At 33.3% G+C, this 17,462-nt stretch overlaps 1 protein-coding gene across 1 annotated transcript in view; it reads left to right on the forward strand.

Annotated features, from left to right (window-relative positions):
• Positions 1-1,331: 1,331 nt before the first annotated feature.
• Positions 1,332-17,462, forward strand: part of LOC107002012 (coiled-coil domain-containing protein SCD2-like) — a 40,006-nt gene continuing 23,875 nt past the window's right edge. Inside the window, exons 1-14 of the mRNA XM_015199945.2 lie at positions 1,332-1,711; positions 1,798-1,887; positions 1,968-2,368; positions 2,451-2,526; positions 4,474-4,515; positions 4,603-4,665; positions 4,826-4,875; positions 5,068-5,095; positions 11,159-11,233; positions 11,322-11,369; positions 11,454-11,628; positions 12,447-12,568; positions 12,961-13,024; positions 13,093-13,143. Of these exons, the coding sequence (XP_015055431.1) occupies positions 1,505-1,711; positions 1,798-1,887; positions 1,968-2,368; positions 2,451-2,526; positions 4,474-4,515; positions 4,603-4,665; positions 4,826-4,875; positions 5,068-5,095; positions 11,159-11,233; positions 11,322-11,369; positions 11,454-11,628; positions 12,447-12,568; positions 12,961-13,024; positions 13,093-13,143 (1,492 nt within the window). The 5' untranslated portion in view covers positions 1,332-1,504. The remainder of the gene's footprint in view (positions 1,712-1,797; positions 1,888-1,967; positions 2,369-2,450; positions 2,527-4,473; positions 4,516-4,602; positions 4,666-4,825; positions 4,876-5,067; positions 5,096-11,158; positions 11,234-11,321; positions 11,370-11,453; positions 11,629-12,446; positions 12,569-12,960; positions 13,025-13,092; positions 13,144-17,462) is intronic.

Here is a 17,462-nt window from a genome sequence, read left to right on the forward strand (position 1 = left end):
CCCCCAATCCCAAAAAAAAAAAGTTTCATGTTTTTTTATAGATTTTTTTTTTAAAAAAAAAAAAGAAAAGAAAACTTTCTTACTAGCCAACCCTGAATCATTTTTTGTTTTGTTTGCTTTTACCCATTTTATCCATTTTCAAATGGGTAATATGGGTATTACTTGTTTTTTATCCATTTTGAAATGAGTTGGATACCCAATTCATTTAATATGGTAATATGAATGGATACCCATATTATTTACCTATTTTGTCACCCCTAGTCACAGTGCAATTATAAGGAAATTACAAGTGTATTGTTTGGTTGCACAAGTGTAATCATAAGATTATATTGAATTTTAAAAATAAAATTAAAAATTTATATTAGACAAATAAGAGTCATTATAAATGCTATTGAATTAAATATTTAAGATATACATATTTTGTCTCTTGAAAATACAAATTAATAAACATATGTTCTTAACTAATATTTTTTAAAAAATTGATTTACATTTTTCAATTTAGTATATTTTAATTAAATTAATCATAAAAACAAAAAATATATAATTTCTATGAACATCACGAAACATATGTTTGACAAAAAGATCAATATTATAAATATACTGTCATAAATTATAAAACATCTGACAAAAAGACAATCTTATCAAGTCTAACTTTAAAAAAAATAGCTTGTAATGTAAAATCTCGAGTCAATACTCATAAAATAAATGAAGTTGAAAATATAATGTAAGTTCTAAACTAAAATCAAAAAATTTAGCATACTACACTAATGTCAAATTTCAACACATAACATATATGACTAAAAAGAAAAGGAAAATGTAAGTTCATAACTTTATTCAACAATGAAATTTATTCTAATTTAAAAATTAGAATACGAACAAAATCATACGAATGATTTTCTTTAGAAGATACGAAAAATTTGCATGGAATCACATGAAGTAAAAGTTGAGAATAAGAAGGAAATGAAATATAAATAATATTAAAAATATTTAAAAATATTAGAATGATAAGAATCTAAAACAATTTAAAATAATAAAAATAGAAAATACATTAAAACGAAAAAAAATAAAAAAATAATGAGCTTGTAATTATACTATGTAACTAATTATCAGGAATTCACATCCTTCCCATGTGAATTGGATACGGTAACTACACCCAATAACTTGTTAACCAAATAATTACATATCCAACCAAACATGACAGAAAATGTAATTACACCAAATTCAATTACGAGGTTAGCTTGTTAATAATTGTTTCATTTTTAATTTTTGAAAATTGGAAGGAAAAATAGAGAATGGGATATAAGATTGAGATATAAATAAATGAGGCATTAATTATGGTTAAAGAAGCTATGTTTTGACTTGTTATACGCGATTTTAGCAGTGCTTGTTACCATAGCATTATTCGCATCTTAGATTTCAACTCTGATCTCATCTGTAAAATTTAAATTTTCATTCAACTTGTTACCAAAATCATAATTTGATGCATTGATTGATCAAAGTTGAGATGCACGGGCACGCACGGTCAGGGTCAAATGCTGGACGTCGTCCGCAAAATGCAAAGGCAGCGGCACAGAGGTTGGCACAGGTAATGGCGTGTCAACAAGCGGATGACGATGATGAGGAAGATGAGCTGTATGAGTATAATCCTGTTGCTCCTTCAACTGCTATTGGGCTTGCTGGTGGAAGGCCTAATAGAAGAAGTACTCCCCTGGTAACAGTCTTGTACATGCTTAATTTCTTTGACAAATTAAAGTAAAGTAGCTTTAGTTTTTGTGTTGTTTGTTTGTTTTGTATTAGTCAGTTCGTGCATCGATAGAACCACCACAGTCATCGACTACACGTCCAGCAGTCCGACCCTCTACATCAACTGACCCTTTGGATCAAAAGGTGAGTACTACTGTTATCTCTTGTATTCAGGTAAGTAAAAACAGAAACAGAAAAGAGATGGTTTGCTTGTTCTGTTTCAGACAGTTCGTACATCATTAGAGGCAGCTGCACGTCCATCATCAATTCGGACAACGGTAGAACCAGCTACTACACGTCCAGCATCAATCCGTCCATCGTCATCTTCAGAGTCATTGGACCAGCAGCCTTTGTCAGCTCGTTCAACCACGCCTATTAGAACTTCTGGGAGTAAGCTGACATTTCAATCTAGAAACAGTTTGGAACAACCACCATCTGCTCGCACACCTACTACACCTTTGGCTGGCAGTCAAGTTTCAAGTGTCCCGGAACAGCCTTTATCTGCTCGTTCTCTTGCAGCTAATCGCTCCAGTAACTTTGGAGGAAAGCCAATTCCTTCTAGTGTGCCTCTATCACTCAGGCCACCTACAACTGAGGTTCAACCTGAAGCTCGTAAAGATAAAAAGTAATATTGATATATTCTGAATTTGTCATTTCTTAATTTGAATACTACTTCTAAATCTTTTATTTATTCGGTGATTGAGCAGGTTATCAGTTGATTTTGGTACTTTCAAGTACAAGGAACCTCCCATTCAGCCATCTTCTTCTGCTCTACAGGATGAGGTTAGTTCATGACCATAACTTATCAATCAATGCAACTATTTATCAACCTGAAAGTTTAGAGCTGAATTTCCTCCATTTTGTTGAGGACTTTTACTAGCTATTTTTCTGACGGTACATAAAGCAAATTCAAGGTGTCACCAGTAACTTCCTATTTTGTCATGTTGAATAAGTGATTGCAGTTTTCTTATCGTAGTACAAGGAAAGTGTACCTATTTTAAGATCATCTCAGTTCTTCCGATAACTTAATAGACAGAGAAGCTCATAATCACCCTATGTCATAACTTTAATATTTTGCTTCAGTATTTTGATTTTGTATCTACTCTTTGCTTCTTACGAGTGTACAAGAACTAGATGTAGATTTTTTGTCATATAAAGATCAAGCTCAATCTGCGTATGTTATGCTCTTATGTAGAGGTGAGTATGCTTATAGAAAAGTAAATCTTTCCTTAGTAAACTTAATACTTCTCAATCTGCATATGCAAAATGTGAAAGACAACTTGCATATGAGAAACTCATGGATCATACATAAAAGATAAATGGGTTCAACCAACCTCTGACCCTGAAACCTTTATCCGTAACTTGTGATTTCTTTGAACATGCAATTTTGCTGGCTACAAACCTACCATATCAATTTCTTTCAAGAAATTTAGAATATACTTCTTTTTACAAAAATATTCATCTTTTGTAACTACAAATCTCTATCCCTAAGAAATATTACAACTTCTTTAGATCCTTGATATCAAATTCTTTTGCAATCCACTTCTTCAATCGAGTCATCTCCTCTTTCTAATTTGTCATCTCTTATCATTACTATGTCATCGACTTAAATATTATTAGAGTGAGTTCATGTATTCATGAAGAGGGTGTGATCAGTATCTCTTTGTTGGTAACAGAAAGAGATTATCACTTTGGAGAATTTTGTCAAATGAAGCTCTATGGAACTACTTTAGACTGTATAAGGATTTCTTTGGTCTATAAACCTTTCCCTTCTTTGGTTAGGTCGAAGGAAGCCCTTCTATATACGCATATTCTTCTAAGTCTCCATGAATAAGTGCATTCTTACTTTTCACGTGTTTTAAGTACCAATCATGATCAATTGTACATGACAAAATAGTTTTAATATGTTCACATTTGTAATTGGCGGAAAATGAATCAACTCCATAAGTTTGAGAGAATCTCTAATTAGCACCAACCATTTGAATCATTCAGTTGAGCTATCAACTTTATCTTTCACAGTGAAGACCCATATATAGTCAACCAACTTTTTACCGCCAACTAATCTTTTGTTTGGTATTAAAGTTGCCAAATCTCATATTTTGACGAGACATTTGATCTACAATTACTCAAATCAATTCATGTTGTCAATGAGATTGCAGTAAGTTGTTTATGAAGTCCATATTGATGCTTCCACTCAGGGAGAGTTATATTCTGAGTCATGCCACATGGCCTCTGGTGTTCAATTTTAACTTTTGACAATTCGGAGAACTAGCAACAAAATCTGTAATGTCCCTCTTCCTGTCATTCCACCAATAGATATTCCTCATGTCATGGTCTGTCGTTGTGGAATCTAGATGAATCGAATACTTGGAATTGTTCTCTTTTACCATAATTCTATCTCTGAGACCATCCACATTCGGAACACAACCTGTTTTGGTATTTCAATATACCATTTCCCCCTTGTTCAAAAGGTATAATGTTTTGCTTATGAACTTCTTCCTTTAACTGAAGTAGGATGGGATCATTGTCCTGCTTCTCATTGTATTCCATCACTAGGGAGCAATTACTACTATCATATCATGTTGATTATTAAACACTACACAACCAAAAACTAAAATTAGTTAACACAATCAATAATATATTGATAAATTAATCATGTTAATAACAACTCAATTGAATTGGATGTCATGATGTTTAATTACAATATCAAAGATGTGTTTCAAAATGCAGGTTGACATGCTTCAAGAAGAGAACGAAAGTTTACTGGAAAAGGTATCAACAACTTCCTTGTGATAGAATTAGTTTATCATTTCAATTCATCGCGTTCACGAGATGTGGATCATTTATATATCCTTTCAGCTTCGACTTGCAGAAGAGAGTTGCGAAGAAGCTGAGGCAAGGGCTAGACAGCTTGAACAGCAGGTTCATTTTTCTCCTTTGCTTTCAGAATCTACCTATGTTATACATGTTGAGAACATTACTTAATTAATCCACTGCTGGCTGACTCGGAATTTTATACAAGGGCGTTCAGTTAAAAGTTATAAGTAGACAGAATTTTCTCATTTTTCGTCTTGCTTTTTAGGTTGCTAGTCTTGGGGAAGGTGTGTCAATGGAGGCTCGTCTTATAAGCAGGTAAACGTCAAATTTTGAATCAGTAACAATTTCCAATTTCCCCCCAAAAAATACCAATTGTTTCCAATTGTACATGTCAAGTATCGGGTTGGGTTCATGACTATTCTGGATGTACAATTCAATTTATATTACAAACAAACAAATTTTCCCTCATTCTACATTTTCATATTATTTTATTTTTTCTTTATACAGAAAAGAAGCAGCTCTACAACAAAGAGAGGTATGTATCATATATAGACACTCTGATGCATTTTTCCTTGTTTCACTTATAACTTCATTGAGTTACTCTCTCACTCCCACAATAAATATCATTTTAGCTTTTAAAAAAATAGTTGTTCCAAATAAGTGTTAAATTTGTGCTTGTTTTTCAATTATATATACCCTCATACACTATCTTCTTAGTAATGTTCAATTTTTAAAAGACATTTATTTAATATGGATAGCTTAGTAAACTACATATTATATTTATTAATTTCTAAATGAACGTGATTGTTGTTAAAGTAACATTTATTTTGGCCAGAGGGATTAGTGCTTTCTCATTCATTTCAATTTATGTGATACTGTTTGATTAGGCATGAAAACTTAAGAATGAAATGAAGACTTTTAATATTCTCCCTAGTTCATATTAATTGAAACATTAGATTTTTTTCATAGTTCAAAATAAGTGTATTTTTCGGAGTTTAATAGAATTACTGAGACTTTTTTCTTAATTACTTCACATTTTTTAGGACACTAATTTAGAAATAATTAAAGAGATAGTAGTAGAAATTAGTATTTAATTTCTGTTCTAAAATATTTTTTAAACATGTATCGTACAATAATAATTCACTTAATATGAACTATAGAGATTAATATTAAACAGGAAAAAAATATTTGTGCCACAATAAATCTTAAATTTGACTCTCCCTATTAAGTGTTCTCTCAACTTCTCATGTGTATACATAGATCAGTTAGATGAGTGATATTTGTCCAATTCAAGTTTCAAAGATCCAGAGTATATTACCTTAAAAGTATCTTAACTACAAATTAATTAATGTTTTGAGAAAGCAATCGCTATTATTTAGTCCCTCCCAAAAAAAATTGTTACTTTTTATTATAATTAAAAATAATTTTACTTTAAAATATATTTTTTATTCTAAAAAAAATATTTTTCAGCCACATAAATATCTAAGGATTATTTTAAACCACAAGTTTCAAGAGTTTTTGTTCTTAAACATCGTGTTAAGTCAAACTGTGTCACATAAAATGAGACGACGAGAGAAATTTAATTTACAAATATTATTTTGCAAACAAAAAGATAAAGAAAGTATTGTGTTGTCATAAACAAAAAAGGAAGCAATGAAATAGAATTTGCCAAAGTTCAAGAACGGGGCAAAAGGCAGAGGCGGATGGGCTGCACGTGTATTCGTTAATTTTGATAAAATTTATATGTATATATGTTTATCTATCTTGAAAATCTAGAGAAAATAGAATATAATTAACAATGCACCCAAAATGAGCATAGAGTGTTCTTGTGCTGTTGGTACTAGAAGCCTATGAAACCACCTTCGAGATCGTGGTTTGAATCCAACTAGAGCCCTGTTCCATTATTTTTTTATTTGATGTTTAGATTAGAGCTCATATTTGGTGCAAATGAAGTCTTCAAATTCTGAATTTGCCTCTGTTAATAGGTGTAATGTTTATTTTGTTAGTATGATGGACAACTGAATAATTGTATATATTAATGCAATTATGTATTGTTATAAATTAGTATTATTATATAGATTTGTTGTAGAATCATAAAAATAAATATTGTGATAGAATAGCTGATTTGGAGGGATAGCAAAGCAGATTTAGAGGGATTGAATAACGATTTGTAGAGATAGAATAGTTAATCTCTTGGGATAAAAATGTCGAATATTTAGAAATGTGTAATCTTAATAGTTTATGTAATGGAAAGACTCTCTCACTTTGAAAGACATTTAATAGAAAATGACATGATTTTAGAGCCTTCTCTTGACTGTCTTAGTTCATAGAGTCATCTATGGTTCCTTCTAAAAAAATTAAAAATCTTGATTTTTGTTGATTGTTCGTCAACAATTTGTCTTGACACCTAGGACTTCCGTTTTTGGTCATTCTAGTTGTTCTATTGAGGCATGAATTCACATCACTTTGAATCCTTCAGTATTCGTTTCACTAGAAAACAAATATTCTTCTTGGGAGTTTCAATTTCAGTTATTTATCACTGGTAAAGAAGTACAGGGTCATATAGATGGAAGTGATCGTACTCCTACTGATCTGATCCATATGCTCGGGGTGATGGATGGATTCTAGGGTCAATTGAACCTCTTATTGTTCTTAATTTCATGTCGTACAAGACAACTAAGGTCATGCGGGATTCCTTACAAAGGATTTAAAACCAAGATAATAGTTCAAAACGCTTTCAGTTAGAGTATGAAGTTGCTATTACCCTCAAGAAGGTCTTTCTGTTCAGGATTGTTTTTCTAGATTTCAGAACTGATGGGCTGAATTTACAGATATTGTCTATGACGAAATACCTACTGAATATTTATGTGATTCAAGAAGTTCATCAGCAAAGCAAGCGAGACCACTTTTTGATGAAATTACGCTCCGACTTTAAGAGTGTTTGCTCTAGCTTGATGTCTCCCTCTTTGGATGTTAATTTTAGAGAATTACTTAGTGAAGATCAACGTTCTATCACACAAAACGTTTTCTAGAAAGAAAATGATGTCACTAGTGCATTTGCTTCTCAAGATAAAGGGGAAGGGTGTGATATAACTAAAACTCAATGTTGCAGTTACAAGGAATATGGTCATATTGCTAGCAATTGTAGCAAGAAATTCTATTAGCACATTATCAAAGAGTGTCCCACGCGCCCTCAAAATCGTAAGGTCGATGCTTTTCAAGCTGGGATAAAAGGTTCCACCATTCATAACTCATCTTTAGGATAAGTTCTTACTCTTAAAATGGTACAACAAATGATCGTGCCAGCATTTTCAGCATTTGGATTACAAGGTAATGATGTCATAACTAGTTTTTGAATTGTTGATTCAAGTGCTTCCAATCATATGTCCAACTCAACGTGCATGGTAAAAAATATTCGTAAGTATCAAGATCCATCACAAATATAGATTGTCAATGATAGTAATTTATCAATTACCAAGGTTGGGGACATTACTCCAACTTTCAAGAATGATTTTGTTTTAACAAAACTCTCAACTAGTCTTATTTTAGTTGGACAATTGGTACATACCAATTGTGGTGTGAATTTTTCTCGTAAGGTTTTATTGTGTAGGATAAGGTGTCGGATAAAATAATCGTGAAGATGCTTAAAGTTGAACGATTGTCTCCTATATACTTTTCTATTCATCCTGTTCTATCTTTTGCTTTTACTTCTACTGCAAGTAAGGTTGGAGTTTGACATAAGCGTCTAGGACATCCAAATTATGTTGTGTTGTCTTATTTATCAAATTCGAATTTATTGGGAAATAAAAAATATTTTTCAGTTGCTTTCTTTGATTGATCTACTGTAAATTAGGCAAAATAAAACTCTTTTTTTCCTAATTTTATCGTGTTACAAAGTGTTTTGATGTAATTCATATATATTGATATTTGGGACATTTCACCAATTATTTATCATGCTCATCTCAAATACTCTGTGACATTCATATATGCTTATAGTCGATTTACATGGGTGTATTTTCTTCGATCCAAATCTGTGGTATTTTCATGTTCAAGACATTTTTGGCTTATAGTGAGACATAATTTTCTACATGAATCGAATTATTAAGATCTGATTCCAGAGGAGAACATATGTTTTATGAATTCATAAAATTCTTTCTTCACAAAGGAATCACTTAGAACACTCTTGCCCATATACACCACAACAAATAGAGTTGTTGAGCGTAAAAATCAACATTTTTTAGATGTCACTCGTATTTTATTGACTGAGTCATTTATACCATATAAATATTGGATGGAATCTACTGTTGTCTATTTAATTAATAGACCATCATCTTAAGTGCTAAATATTGAATCTCCATATTTTTTTTAACACCACAATCCTAACTATAGTTATTTTCATATATTTGGCTGTTTTTTTTTTTTTTTTGTATATTTGCCTCCTTCAAAGAGCAATAAAATTTATGTACTATCTACAAAATCTACTTTTATGGGTTATAATACGTCACAAAAAAGTTTTATTTGCATGATCCATGTTGTTTACTTTGAGAATATGTATTTCTTTTCTACTATTGTAGATTCATCTTGTTTATTTGCATGATCCGTGTTATTTGCCGACTTTATCTCATCCTGACACTAATACGCTACCTAAAATTGCACCACAACTAGGATTTGAGAATTCTTCAAGATCCTGTCCTCTTGAACCTACTCGATAATCTACGAGAGTATCTCGTACTCCCAATTGGTACAACTTCTTCTCTACTCTATCCAATATTTCTGTTCCAACTTGTTACTCACAAGCTTTCAACGATGAATGTTGGCATAAAACAATGGAGGAATCTTAAAGAAAATGACACATGAGACATTGTTTCATGTCCTTCAAATGTCCGCTCAATTTGATGTAAATGAGTTTATTCAATTAAACTTCTTCCTGATGAAACTCTTGATCGGTAGAAAGTCTGATTGGTTGTTCTTGGTAACAAACAAAAGTATGGAATGGACTATGAGGAGACTTTTGCACCGTAGCAAAAATGACTACAATGCGGATTATTATTTTCATTGTTACTTTGCAAAATTGGTCTCTTTATCAAATGGATGTCAAAATGTTTTTCTTCATGGTGATCTTAAAGAAGATATTTGTATGAAACTTCAACTTGATTTTTTCTCATCACATATATGCAAGTTGAAGCGGTCTTTGTGTGGATTAAAAAAAGCTCCTAGAGCTTAGTTTGATAAGTTTTAGTCTAATTTGCTACCGTTTTTATTTGAGTAGAGCAAACATGACTCATCTTGTTTCTTTGGAATACATCTACAGATGTTGTTCTTCCTTTTGTGTATGTGGATGACATTATTATCACACAAAACGATTCTTTACTAACTACTAGCCACCAACAACAACTTAAATATTCTTTTCATAAGAAACATCTTGGTACTCTTACATATTTCTTAGGTTTGGAAGTTCATAATGATGTATCAGGTCTACTTCTAAATAAACACAAGTATACTCAGGAACTGATTCCTTTAGCTAATCTTCAAGATTCCTCATTCGTAGATGCTCCATTGAAATTGAATGTGGAGTATTGTAATGAGGAAGACGATCTTCTTATATATCCAACTATATTTTGACAATTAGTTGGGAGACTAAATTACCTTACTAGTACTTGGCCTAATATCTCTTTTCCAGTTCAACAAGTTAGTGAATTTATGCAAACTCCCCATCATCTCCACTTTGGTGGTTGTTCATCGCATCATTCAGTATATTTTAGGAACATCTACTCATGGATTGATCTTTCCAAGTGGTTCTTCTATTCGTCTTAATGTTTTTAATGATCTAATTGGGCGGGATGTCCTAATACTTATCATTCATTCATTGATTGGTGCATGTTTTGTGAGAGTCGTTGATATTTTGAAAGAGTAAAAGCAAGATCGTGTGTCAAAATCTTCAACAGAGGTTGAATATTGATCCATGTGTATTACTTGCTCCGAAGTTATATGGCTTCGTGGATTACTTGCTCAGACTGGATTTTCTAAATCTCTTCCTACTCCTCTCTATCTTGACAACAAAAATGCTATTTAGATTGCTACTAATCTAGTTTTTGTGAGAGGACCAAACACATCGAAGTGGTTTGCTATTATTTACGAGAAGTTGTAGATAAAGGAGTCATTACTCTTCCACATGTATCCAGCGATCTTGAAATAACTAATGCGTTTACAAAATCTATGGCACGACAACGCGATCAGCTTCTAGTAGGTATTTTGATGCTTCTTGATTCACCAACATCAATTTGAGGGGTGATATTGTTAGCATGATTAACAACTGAATACTTGTATATATTAATGTAATTATATAGTGCTATAAATTAGTATCATTATATAGATTTGTCGTTGAATTATAGAAATAAATATTGTGATAGAATAATTGATTTGGAGGGATAGCAAAGCAGATTTGGGGGGAATGAATAGCAGATTTGTGAAATAGAATAACTGACATTTAAGGATAGAAATGACGGATCTTTAGAAATTTTAATCTTTTCACTCTCTAGACTCTCACTTTGAAAAACATTCAGCAGAAAATTGACATATTTGAATCGAAAATGGACAGGCTGCTCTAAAAGTTGCAGCACAAAGTCATGGTGGAAAGGGTGACGAGCTTGCAGCACTTCGGGCAGAAGCTGAGGTATATATACATATGTATATACTTATTATTGGTATAGATACAATATATAAGCTGTTAATTTTTTGTTTTGCAACTATGTATGTTATAGTCTCTGCGAACTATGAGCAGAAGAATGATACTGAGTGAAGAGGAGATGGTATGTAATTATTTAGTGTCCAAATTCCTATTGTTATTTAATTTGTTTTTGCATACTTACGTAATTCACAGTTTGATACTTTAGGAAGAGGTTGTTCTCAAGAGGTGTTGGCTTGCACGTTATTGGACTTTATGCCAAACTTATGGCATTCACTCTGATATAGCTGCAGCTAAACAAGAATACTGGTCATCCCTAGCTCCTTTACCATTGGAAGTTGTGTTGGAGGCAGGACAAAAAGCTAAAGATGACAACTCATCAGGTGAGATTATTACTCTTTTCGTCCAATAATAGTGTTTAGTATATTTCTTGAGTTTCATTTTGTGTGAGGCAGTTTTGATTCGGTACATAGTTTAAAAAAGAAATGAAGATTTTTAAACCTTATGTTCCAAATATATGAGGAAAATTTTTATAGATATAAATCATTTCATTAAGGATAAAATAATTATTTTATATTTAAATTGTTAGTTAATATAAAAATATGTCATTCTTTTCGGATTGACTAAAAACCAAAGTAAGTCACATAAAATTGAGACTAAGGGAGTACTATTTTGGAATGTTCAACAATATTTGTCCACTTTATGAAATCAATGGATAATTTTGCACTTAGTTCCTAATTTACCCTTATCATTTATTATAGCCATTTCCTCATTACATTTTTCAAGACATAGTATTTATTATATTCAAAGGGTGATATGGTAAAATTATTCTTCTATTTAAAGTTTTTAAGAGGTGCATCAAGTCAATATTGGACAATTATTATTAAATAGAGAAAATATTATTCTCTTATCATAAACTAGAGATAATAAGGAGTAGTCTGGTCGGGAGCAAGTTATCTTAGGATTAATTATTTCGGAATTATTATCCTGGGATAATCTATCCCACCATGTATATGAGATAACTTATTCCACCACTATAACATAAAATGGGATAAGATATCTCAAACGTGACAACCAAATAAGATATCAAAATTTAATCTCAGGAATATTTTTTAATCTGAAATATTTTTTTATCCCATGGATCATGACTATTTATTCTTATCCTTCACACCAAATGACCACTTAAAATATTAATTTATAGTTTACAACGATGGAGAAGATAGAGAAACAATTGGCAATGATTTGAATGAACTTTCCGGAGATAAGAATGTGGAGAGCATGCTACTAGTGGATAAAGCTCTTCGAGAACTCACATCACTCAAGGTACATTTTTACACCATTTCAAATATCTACTAGAGGCATTCAAACTTTTTTATATTAAGATAACTATGATAACTTTAGTTGTACATACATGAAATATTTAAATTTGTATAAATTGAACAAACAAACATATTTGTTCTACATGACACCTTACATGATAATTTTGGATTTCTACGTGGCATTTTATGTGTATTATGTCATGTAGGACATGTGTATATACTTGATCAATTTTATATAAATTCAAGTGTCCATTTATGCATTTCAATGTTAGAGAACATAGTTGTCCGTTGAAGTTAAATTAAAAATCATGTTTATGTATTATGTCAATAAATAATGTGAATAGTGTGGAACAAGTGCAAAGTTGTAACATGTGTATATTCATCATTTAATAAAAGGTAGATGGAGCAGTATCCCTTGCAATGGCCCAACAAAGGCGCCCAACTTCATTGAGAGCTACAGGTAACAAAAATCATATTTCTCAATTTGTCATATCAATATTAATTTTTGTTGACTTGTTATGGCTGCAGATGACATGATCAGGCTACCAATTGAAGGACAGGGCTTTACAGAATCATATGGTGAGTTTATTAAGTCACTGTCAATTACCAAACTCAACGTTTTAGGTTAGGTTAATTCACCAAACTTAAGCAATTCTAATTACAAGCCATGTGCGTGATTGGACAACCTTGTTAGAATCTGTGCGTCCACAACAAATCAATGGACCAGGTCCCTTGACACACAAAAATGTAATAGCTGTAAGTAAATGCAGTTTAATGACACAAGGAGTTTTATGTGAAAACCTCCTTGCTCAAGGGATTAAAATCACGACCTGTCTCATAGGATTTTCAAAATCGTTTCACTAATTTTCACAAGCAAAAGAAAACCAGTTACACAAAACGTGAGAAAAAGTTTTTAATCTCACTATCAAGCAATAGCTCTATTGTGATGAGCCTAAGTAGATATTACTCTACCCACTAAGCTATTACACTAGACAACTTAGGATTTTCTAAGCAATCTTACAGACTGCCCACTAAACCATCAACCTACTAATGATTTACAATTTTCTAAGCAACACACAGGTTGCCCACTAAATTAGTTTAACTAACTAACTTAGAATTTCCAGATCAAACCACACTGATTTCTTTATAGTTTTAGGATCAGTTCACAATGTAAGATAGGAAGAAAGTATTTCTAAATAACTACACACTATGTTCGCTTGAGCTTGAGTTGTTGGAATATTTCTTCTTCTTGATTTTCTAAGTCTTTGCAAGAGTTCTTGAATGTGCTTTTTCAAGTTGCAAAGATTGAGTGAAGTGTATGAAGATGTTGTCCTTGTATAGAAAGGTCACTCTCCTTAAACCCATGCCATTGGTTAAGATTTCTGACGCTTCTGACGCTGTCGGAACTTGTGCACCAACTATTTGTACTTTCTCTAGCTGGCCGTCAAAAAGCAGTTTGAGTTGAGAACCAGGTACCTTCATAAGGTCCCTGTGTTTTGTCAAATCATCAAAACTTCAAATAACATTTTCCCCCTTTTTGATGATGACAAACTATACTCCAGACTTCAAGACAACATCACACACTATCACAATTTTTATTGTTCCCCCTGAATTGCTTGTCCATACACCTGAAATGAAGAAAATTCACAAACCCAGAGACCAGCCGTAACACACACCAACACACCAATGTTGTTCCCCCTGAAGCACATATTTCCCCATTCTCCCAGAATCACCCACACATAAAATTCCCCCTTTTGGCATCATAAAAAAAGAGACACAGCAAAACCAATATTTTCAATAATACAGTCAGGTAAGATCATAGCCTTTAGGCAATCAAGCATAAAAGAGTGCATTTGACAATAGACATTGGCAAGAACAAAATAGGAATAAGATTAATAGCAATCCAGAATTAACATTCAATACATTAAAATTAAACTAGGATTCAAAATACTTGGTAGATAAGCCACACAAAAGACATACGGGGAGATGATAGGACGGACTATGAAGGGGGAGGCTGATGGGAAAGGGACTGAATGATAAGAGTAAGTCGAGCATTAACACCATCATTGTCCTTGATGCTTTCTCTTGTAAAACAACAATCTTGGCCCTCAGTTCTGCATTTTCCTGCTTCACTTCTTGAACTACAGAGGTACCAGGTCTCTCAGTCTGCGCCTTGAGTAGCTCGACCTTAAGAATAACAATTTCTGCATCCTTACTACTCAACCTCATAGTCATCTCTTCCACCTCACGCTTCAGTTGATCCTGGTCTTCAACAAGTTGAGCCACTTTGCTTTTAAGATTTCCCTTCCATTCTATGCATTCACATTCAACCAAAGTAGACTCGGAGAAAGATTGCTTCACAGTACCAACTTTTCCAACACAAAGATGAATGTTAAAGTGTTTGAATACTTCAGTTAAAAAGTATCCATAACCCATACCATGCTTTCCTTTCCGCTCAATGACAGTTTTGTATATGTGTTCAAGCATAAGTCCTGGAAGATCCAGAGATTCGAATTTGCACAACGACTCCATGATAAACAAATCAGCATAAGTTGCTAAAGTCCTCTTTTCAGTTCTTGGAAGGAGGATTTTGTTGACAAACTCAAATACCAAATGGTATTCACTCTTCATCAATTTCTTGAACAGTCCAGCACATCGGGTAGTAGGAAGCTTAGAACAAATCTTTACAAAATCCACTGAACAAGCCTTTCTAACTACGGACCTGATACCTCCTCGAGGTACTCCAAGAATTGTTCCCTGTAGGTCTTCATCAAGATGAACATAAATGTTTTTCACTCTGTATGTATACTACCATCTTCCTGAAATGAAATATTGTAATAGAATTCATGGACCTCTTCCCCATGAAGAACGGGAGACTTAAAGTCAAATAAATGCATCCATCATTGAATCTCTACAATATCATGAAGAGAGTCCATTCCAGGTTGATTAACAATGTTCATGTCAAACACCCTTCCAACCAAGACAGTTTGCTTACTCAAATTATCAACAATTTCTTGCTTGTTGACCAACCCTTCATCCATATGCGCCTGAGGACCAGGTCCCTGTTCAGACTTCTTAGTTCCTGTTGCAGATGTCTTTCTCTTCTTTTTTTCCTTTCCCTGCCACCTTTGTGGGTTTCATGTTTTCAGACTCCTTTTGTACACTTTGTTTCATTTTTCCTGAATTTTTCTTACCAGATCCCCCGTCAGACTCTCTTCCAGAGACTTTCCACCACAACAGAAGAAGGCATTTGGAATTTTGACACTCTGAGGGTTCTTGCACTTCGATTTTTGGTTTTGGATTTTGCACTGTCTTTCATAGAATCAACTAGCATTTTCTTCGAGTCGGATCTATTAAACGGTCTTCGTATAGAATCACCTTCAACTACCTTTTCCTTTCCCTTTTTAGAGACATTTCTCATCTCTCTTCTGAAGCAACCACTGAATAGGACGATTGTTACCCTTTGTGTCATAAGAGTCGGAGGAAGGATATCTCCTAAAGTCTGGAGTTTTGTCAAAAACAGGTTGGGTTTCTCTGATGTCGTTATTCAGGGGGGTTTTTCACATTCCTCTAGTCTGGCTTCTTCTCTCATCAAAGTGAGACTCTCAATAACCAGTTCTTCTCTCGCAGCCAAGATATTTGACTCAGATGTCTTGATCTCTGGTAAGTCACCCTCAAAAATGGTATCTGATAGCATTTCTAGACAGGGACCAAGTCCAAGAAGAATACTAGGACTGTTTAGATCGATAGAATGAAAGGGGTTTTGAGGATTATCTAAAGAAGGACTGATTTCGGAGGTTGTTGGAACTTTGGATTTTGAACCTAAAGATGATGGAGTGTAAAAGATACTGGGTCAATCTCACTCATAGATGCGAGAATTTTATTTAATGAGGATGATGGTTCCAACATGCGTATCAGTCAAGGAGAGAAGAAGAGTAAAGGATCAACAACAGAGAGAAGAGAGAGAGAGAGAGAGTATTTTAGGGTTTTCAGAAGAGAAATTACAATCAAGTATGAAGAGGTTTAGGAAAGAGAAGGGATGTATAAAAAGAAGTGAACCTGTGCTAGGTCCCTATGATTTGACGCGTCGCTTGGAGTTTAAGTGATGGGACTAACGATCAGAATGACCGATGACTGACACGTGGCTATATCAATGGTCTCTTTAAGCCAGTTTAAAATTAATGTAAAGAAAGCTAACCTCAGTAGGGACCCCTTAATGCAACTTAAGCACCATTCCTGAATGGTTCTGGCCATGTTTTTGCTTTTGCCAATCTTTTATGAATGTATACCTGCAATAGGTATAACATTGATCTTACTGAGACAAATTTTATTAATAAAGAGGATACATGTACTACAAATTTTAGCCACCAAGGAAATTTCATGCTTGAATGACTTTGAGATCAATTTGAATTCAGTATGCCCAACTTCAAACTGTTACTCTCAAACTGATCTTTGCTGAGAGCCTTGGTGAAGTTGTCTGCAATTTGTTCCTCTGTTGGGCAGTAGGTCAGCACAATATTTCCTTTTTCAACATTATCTCTCAGGAAATGATGTCTCACGTCAATGTGCTTGGTTCCCTTATGGTGAACAGGATTATTTCCCATACTGACAGCACTTGAATTATCACACATAAGAGATATTGACTTGATGCTTACTCTGAAGTCCTCTAAATGTTGCTTAATCCATAACAGTTGTTAACAACATGCAGTTGTTGCTACATATTCGACTTCAACTGTTGAAAGAGCCACTGAATTTTGTTTCTTCGTTCCCCAAGAAATAAGAGAGGATCCAAGGAAATGTGACATTCCTGAAGTGCTCTTCCTGTCTACTTGATATCCTGCGAAATCAGCATCTGCAAAGCCTACAAAGTCAAAAGAGTCACCAAGTGGATAGAAAAG

The sequence above is a fragment of the Solanum pennellii genome, chromosome 10, assembly GCF_001406875.1.
Source record: "Solanum pennellii chromosome 10, SPENNV200".
Lineage (NCBI taxonomy): Eukaryota > Viridiplantae > Streptophyta > Magnoliopsida > Solanales > Solanaceae > Solanum > Solanum pennellii.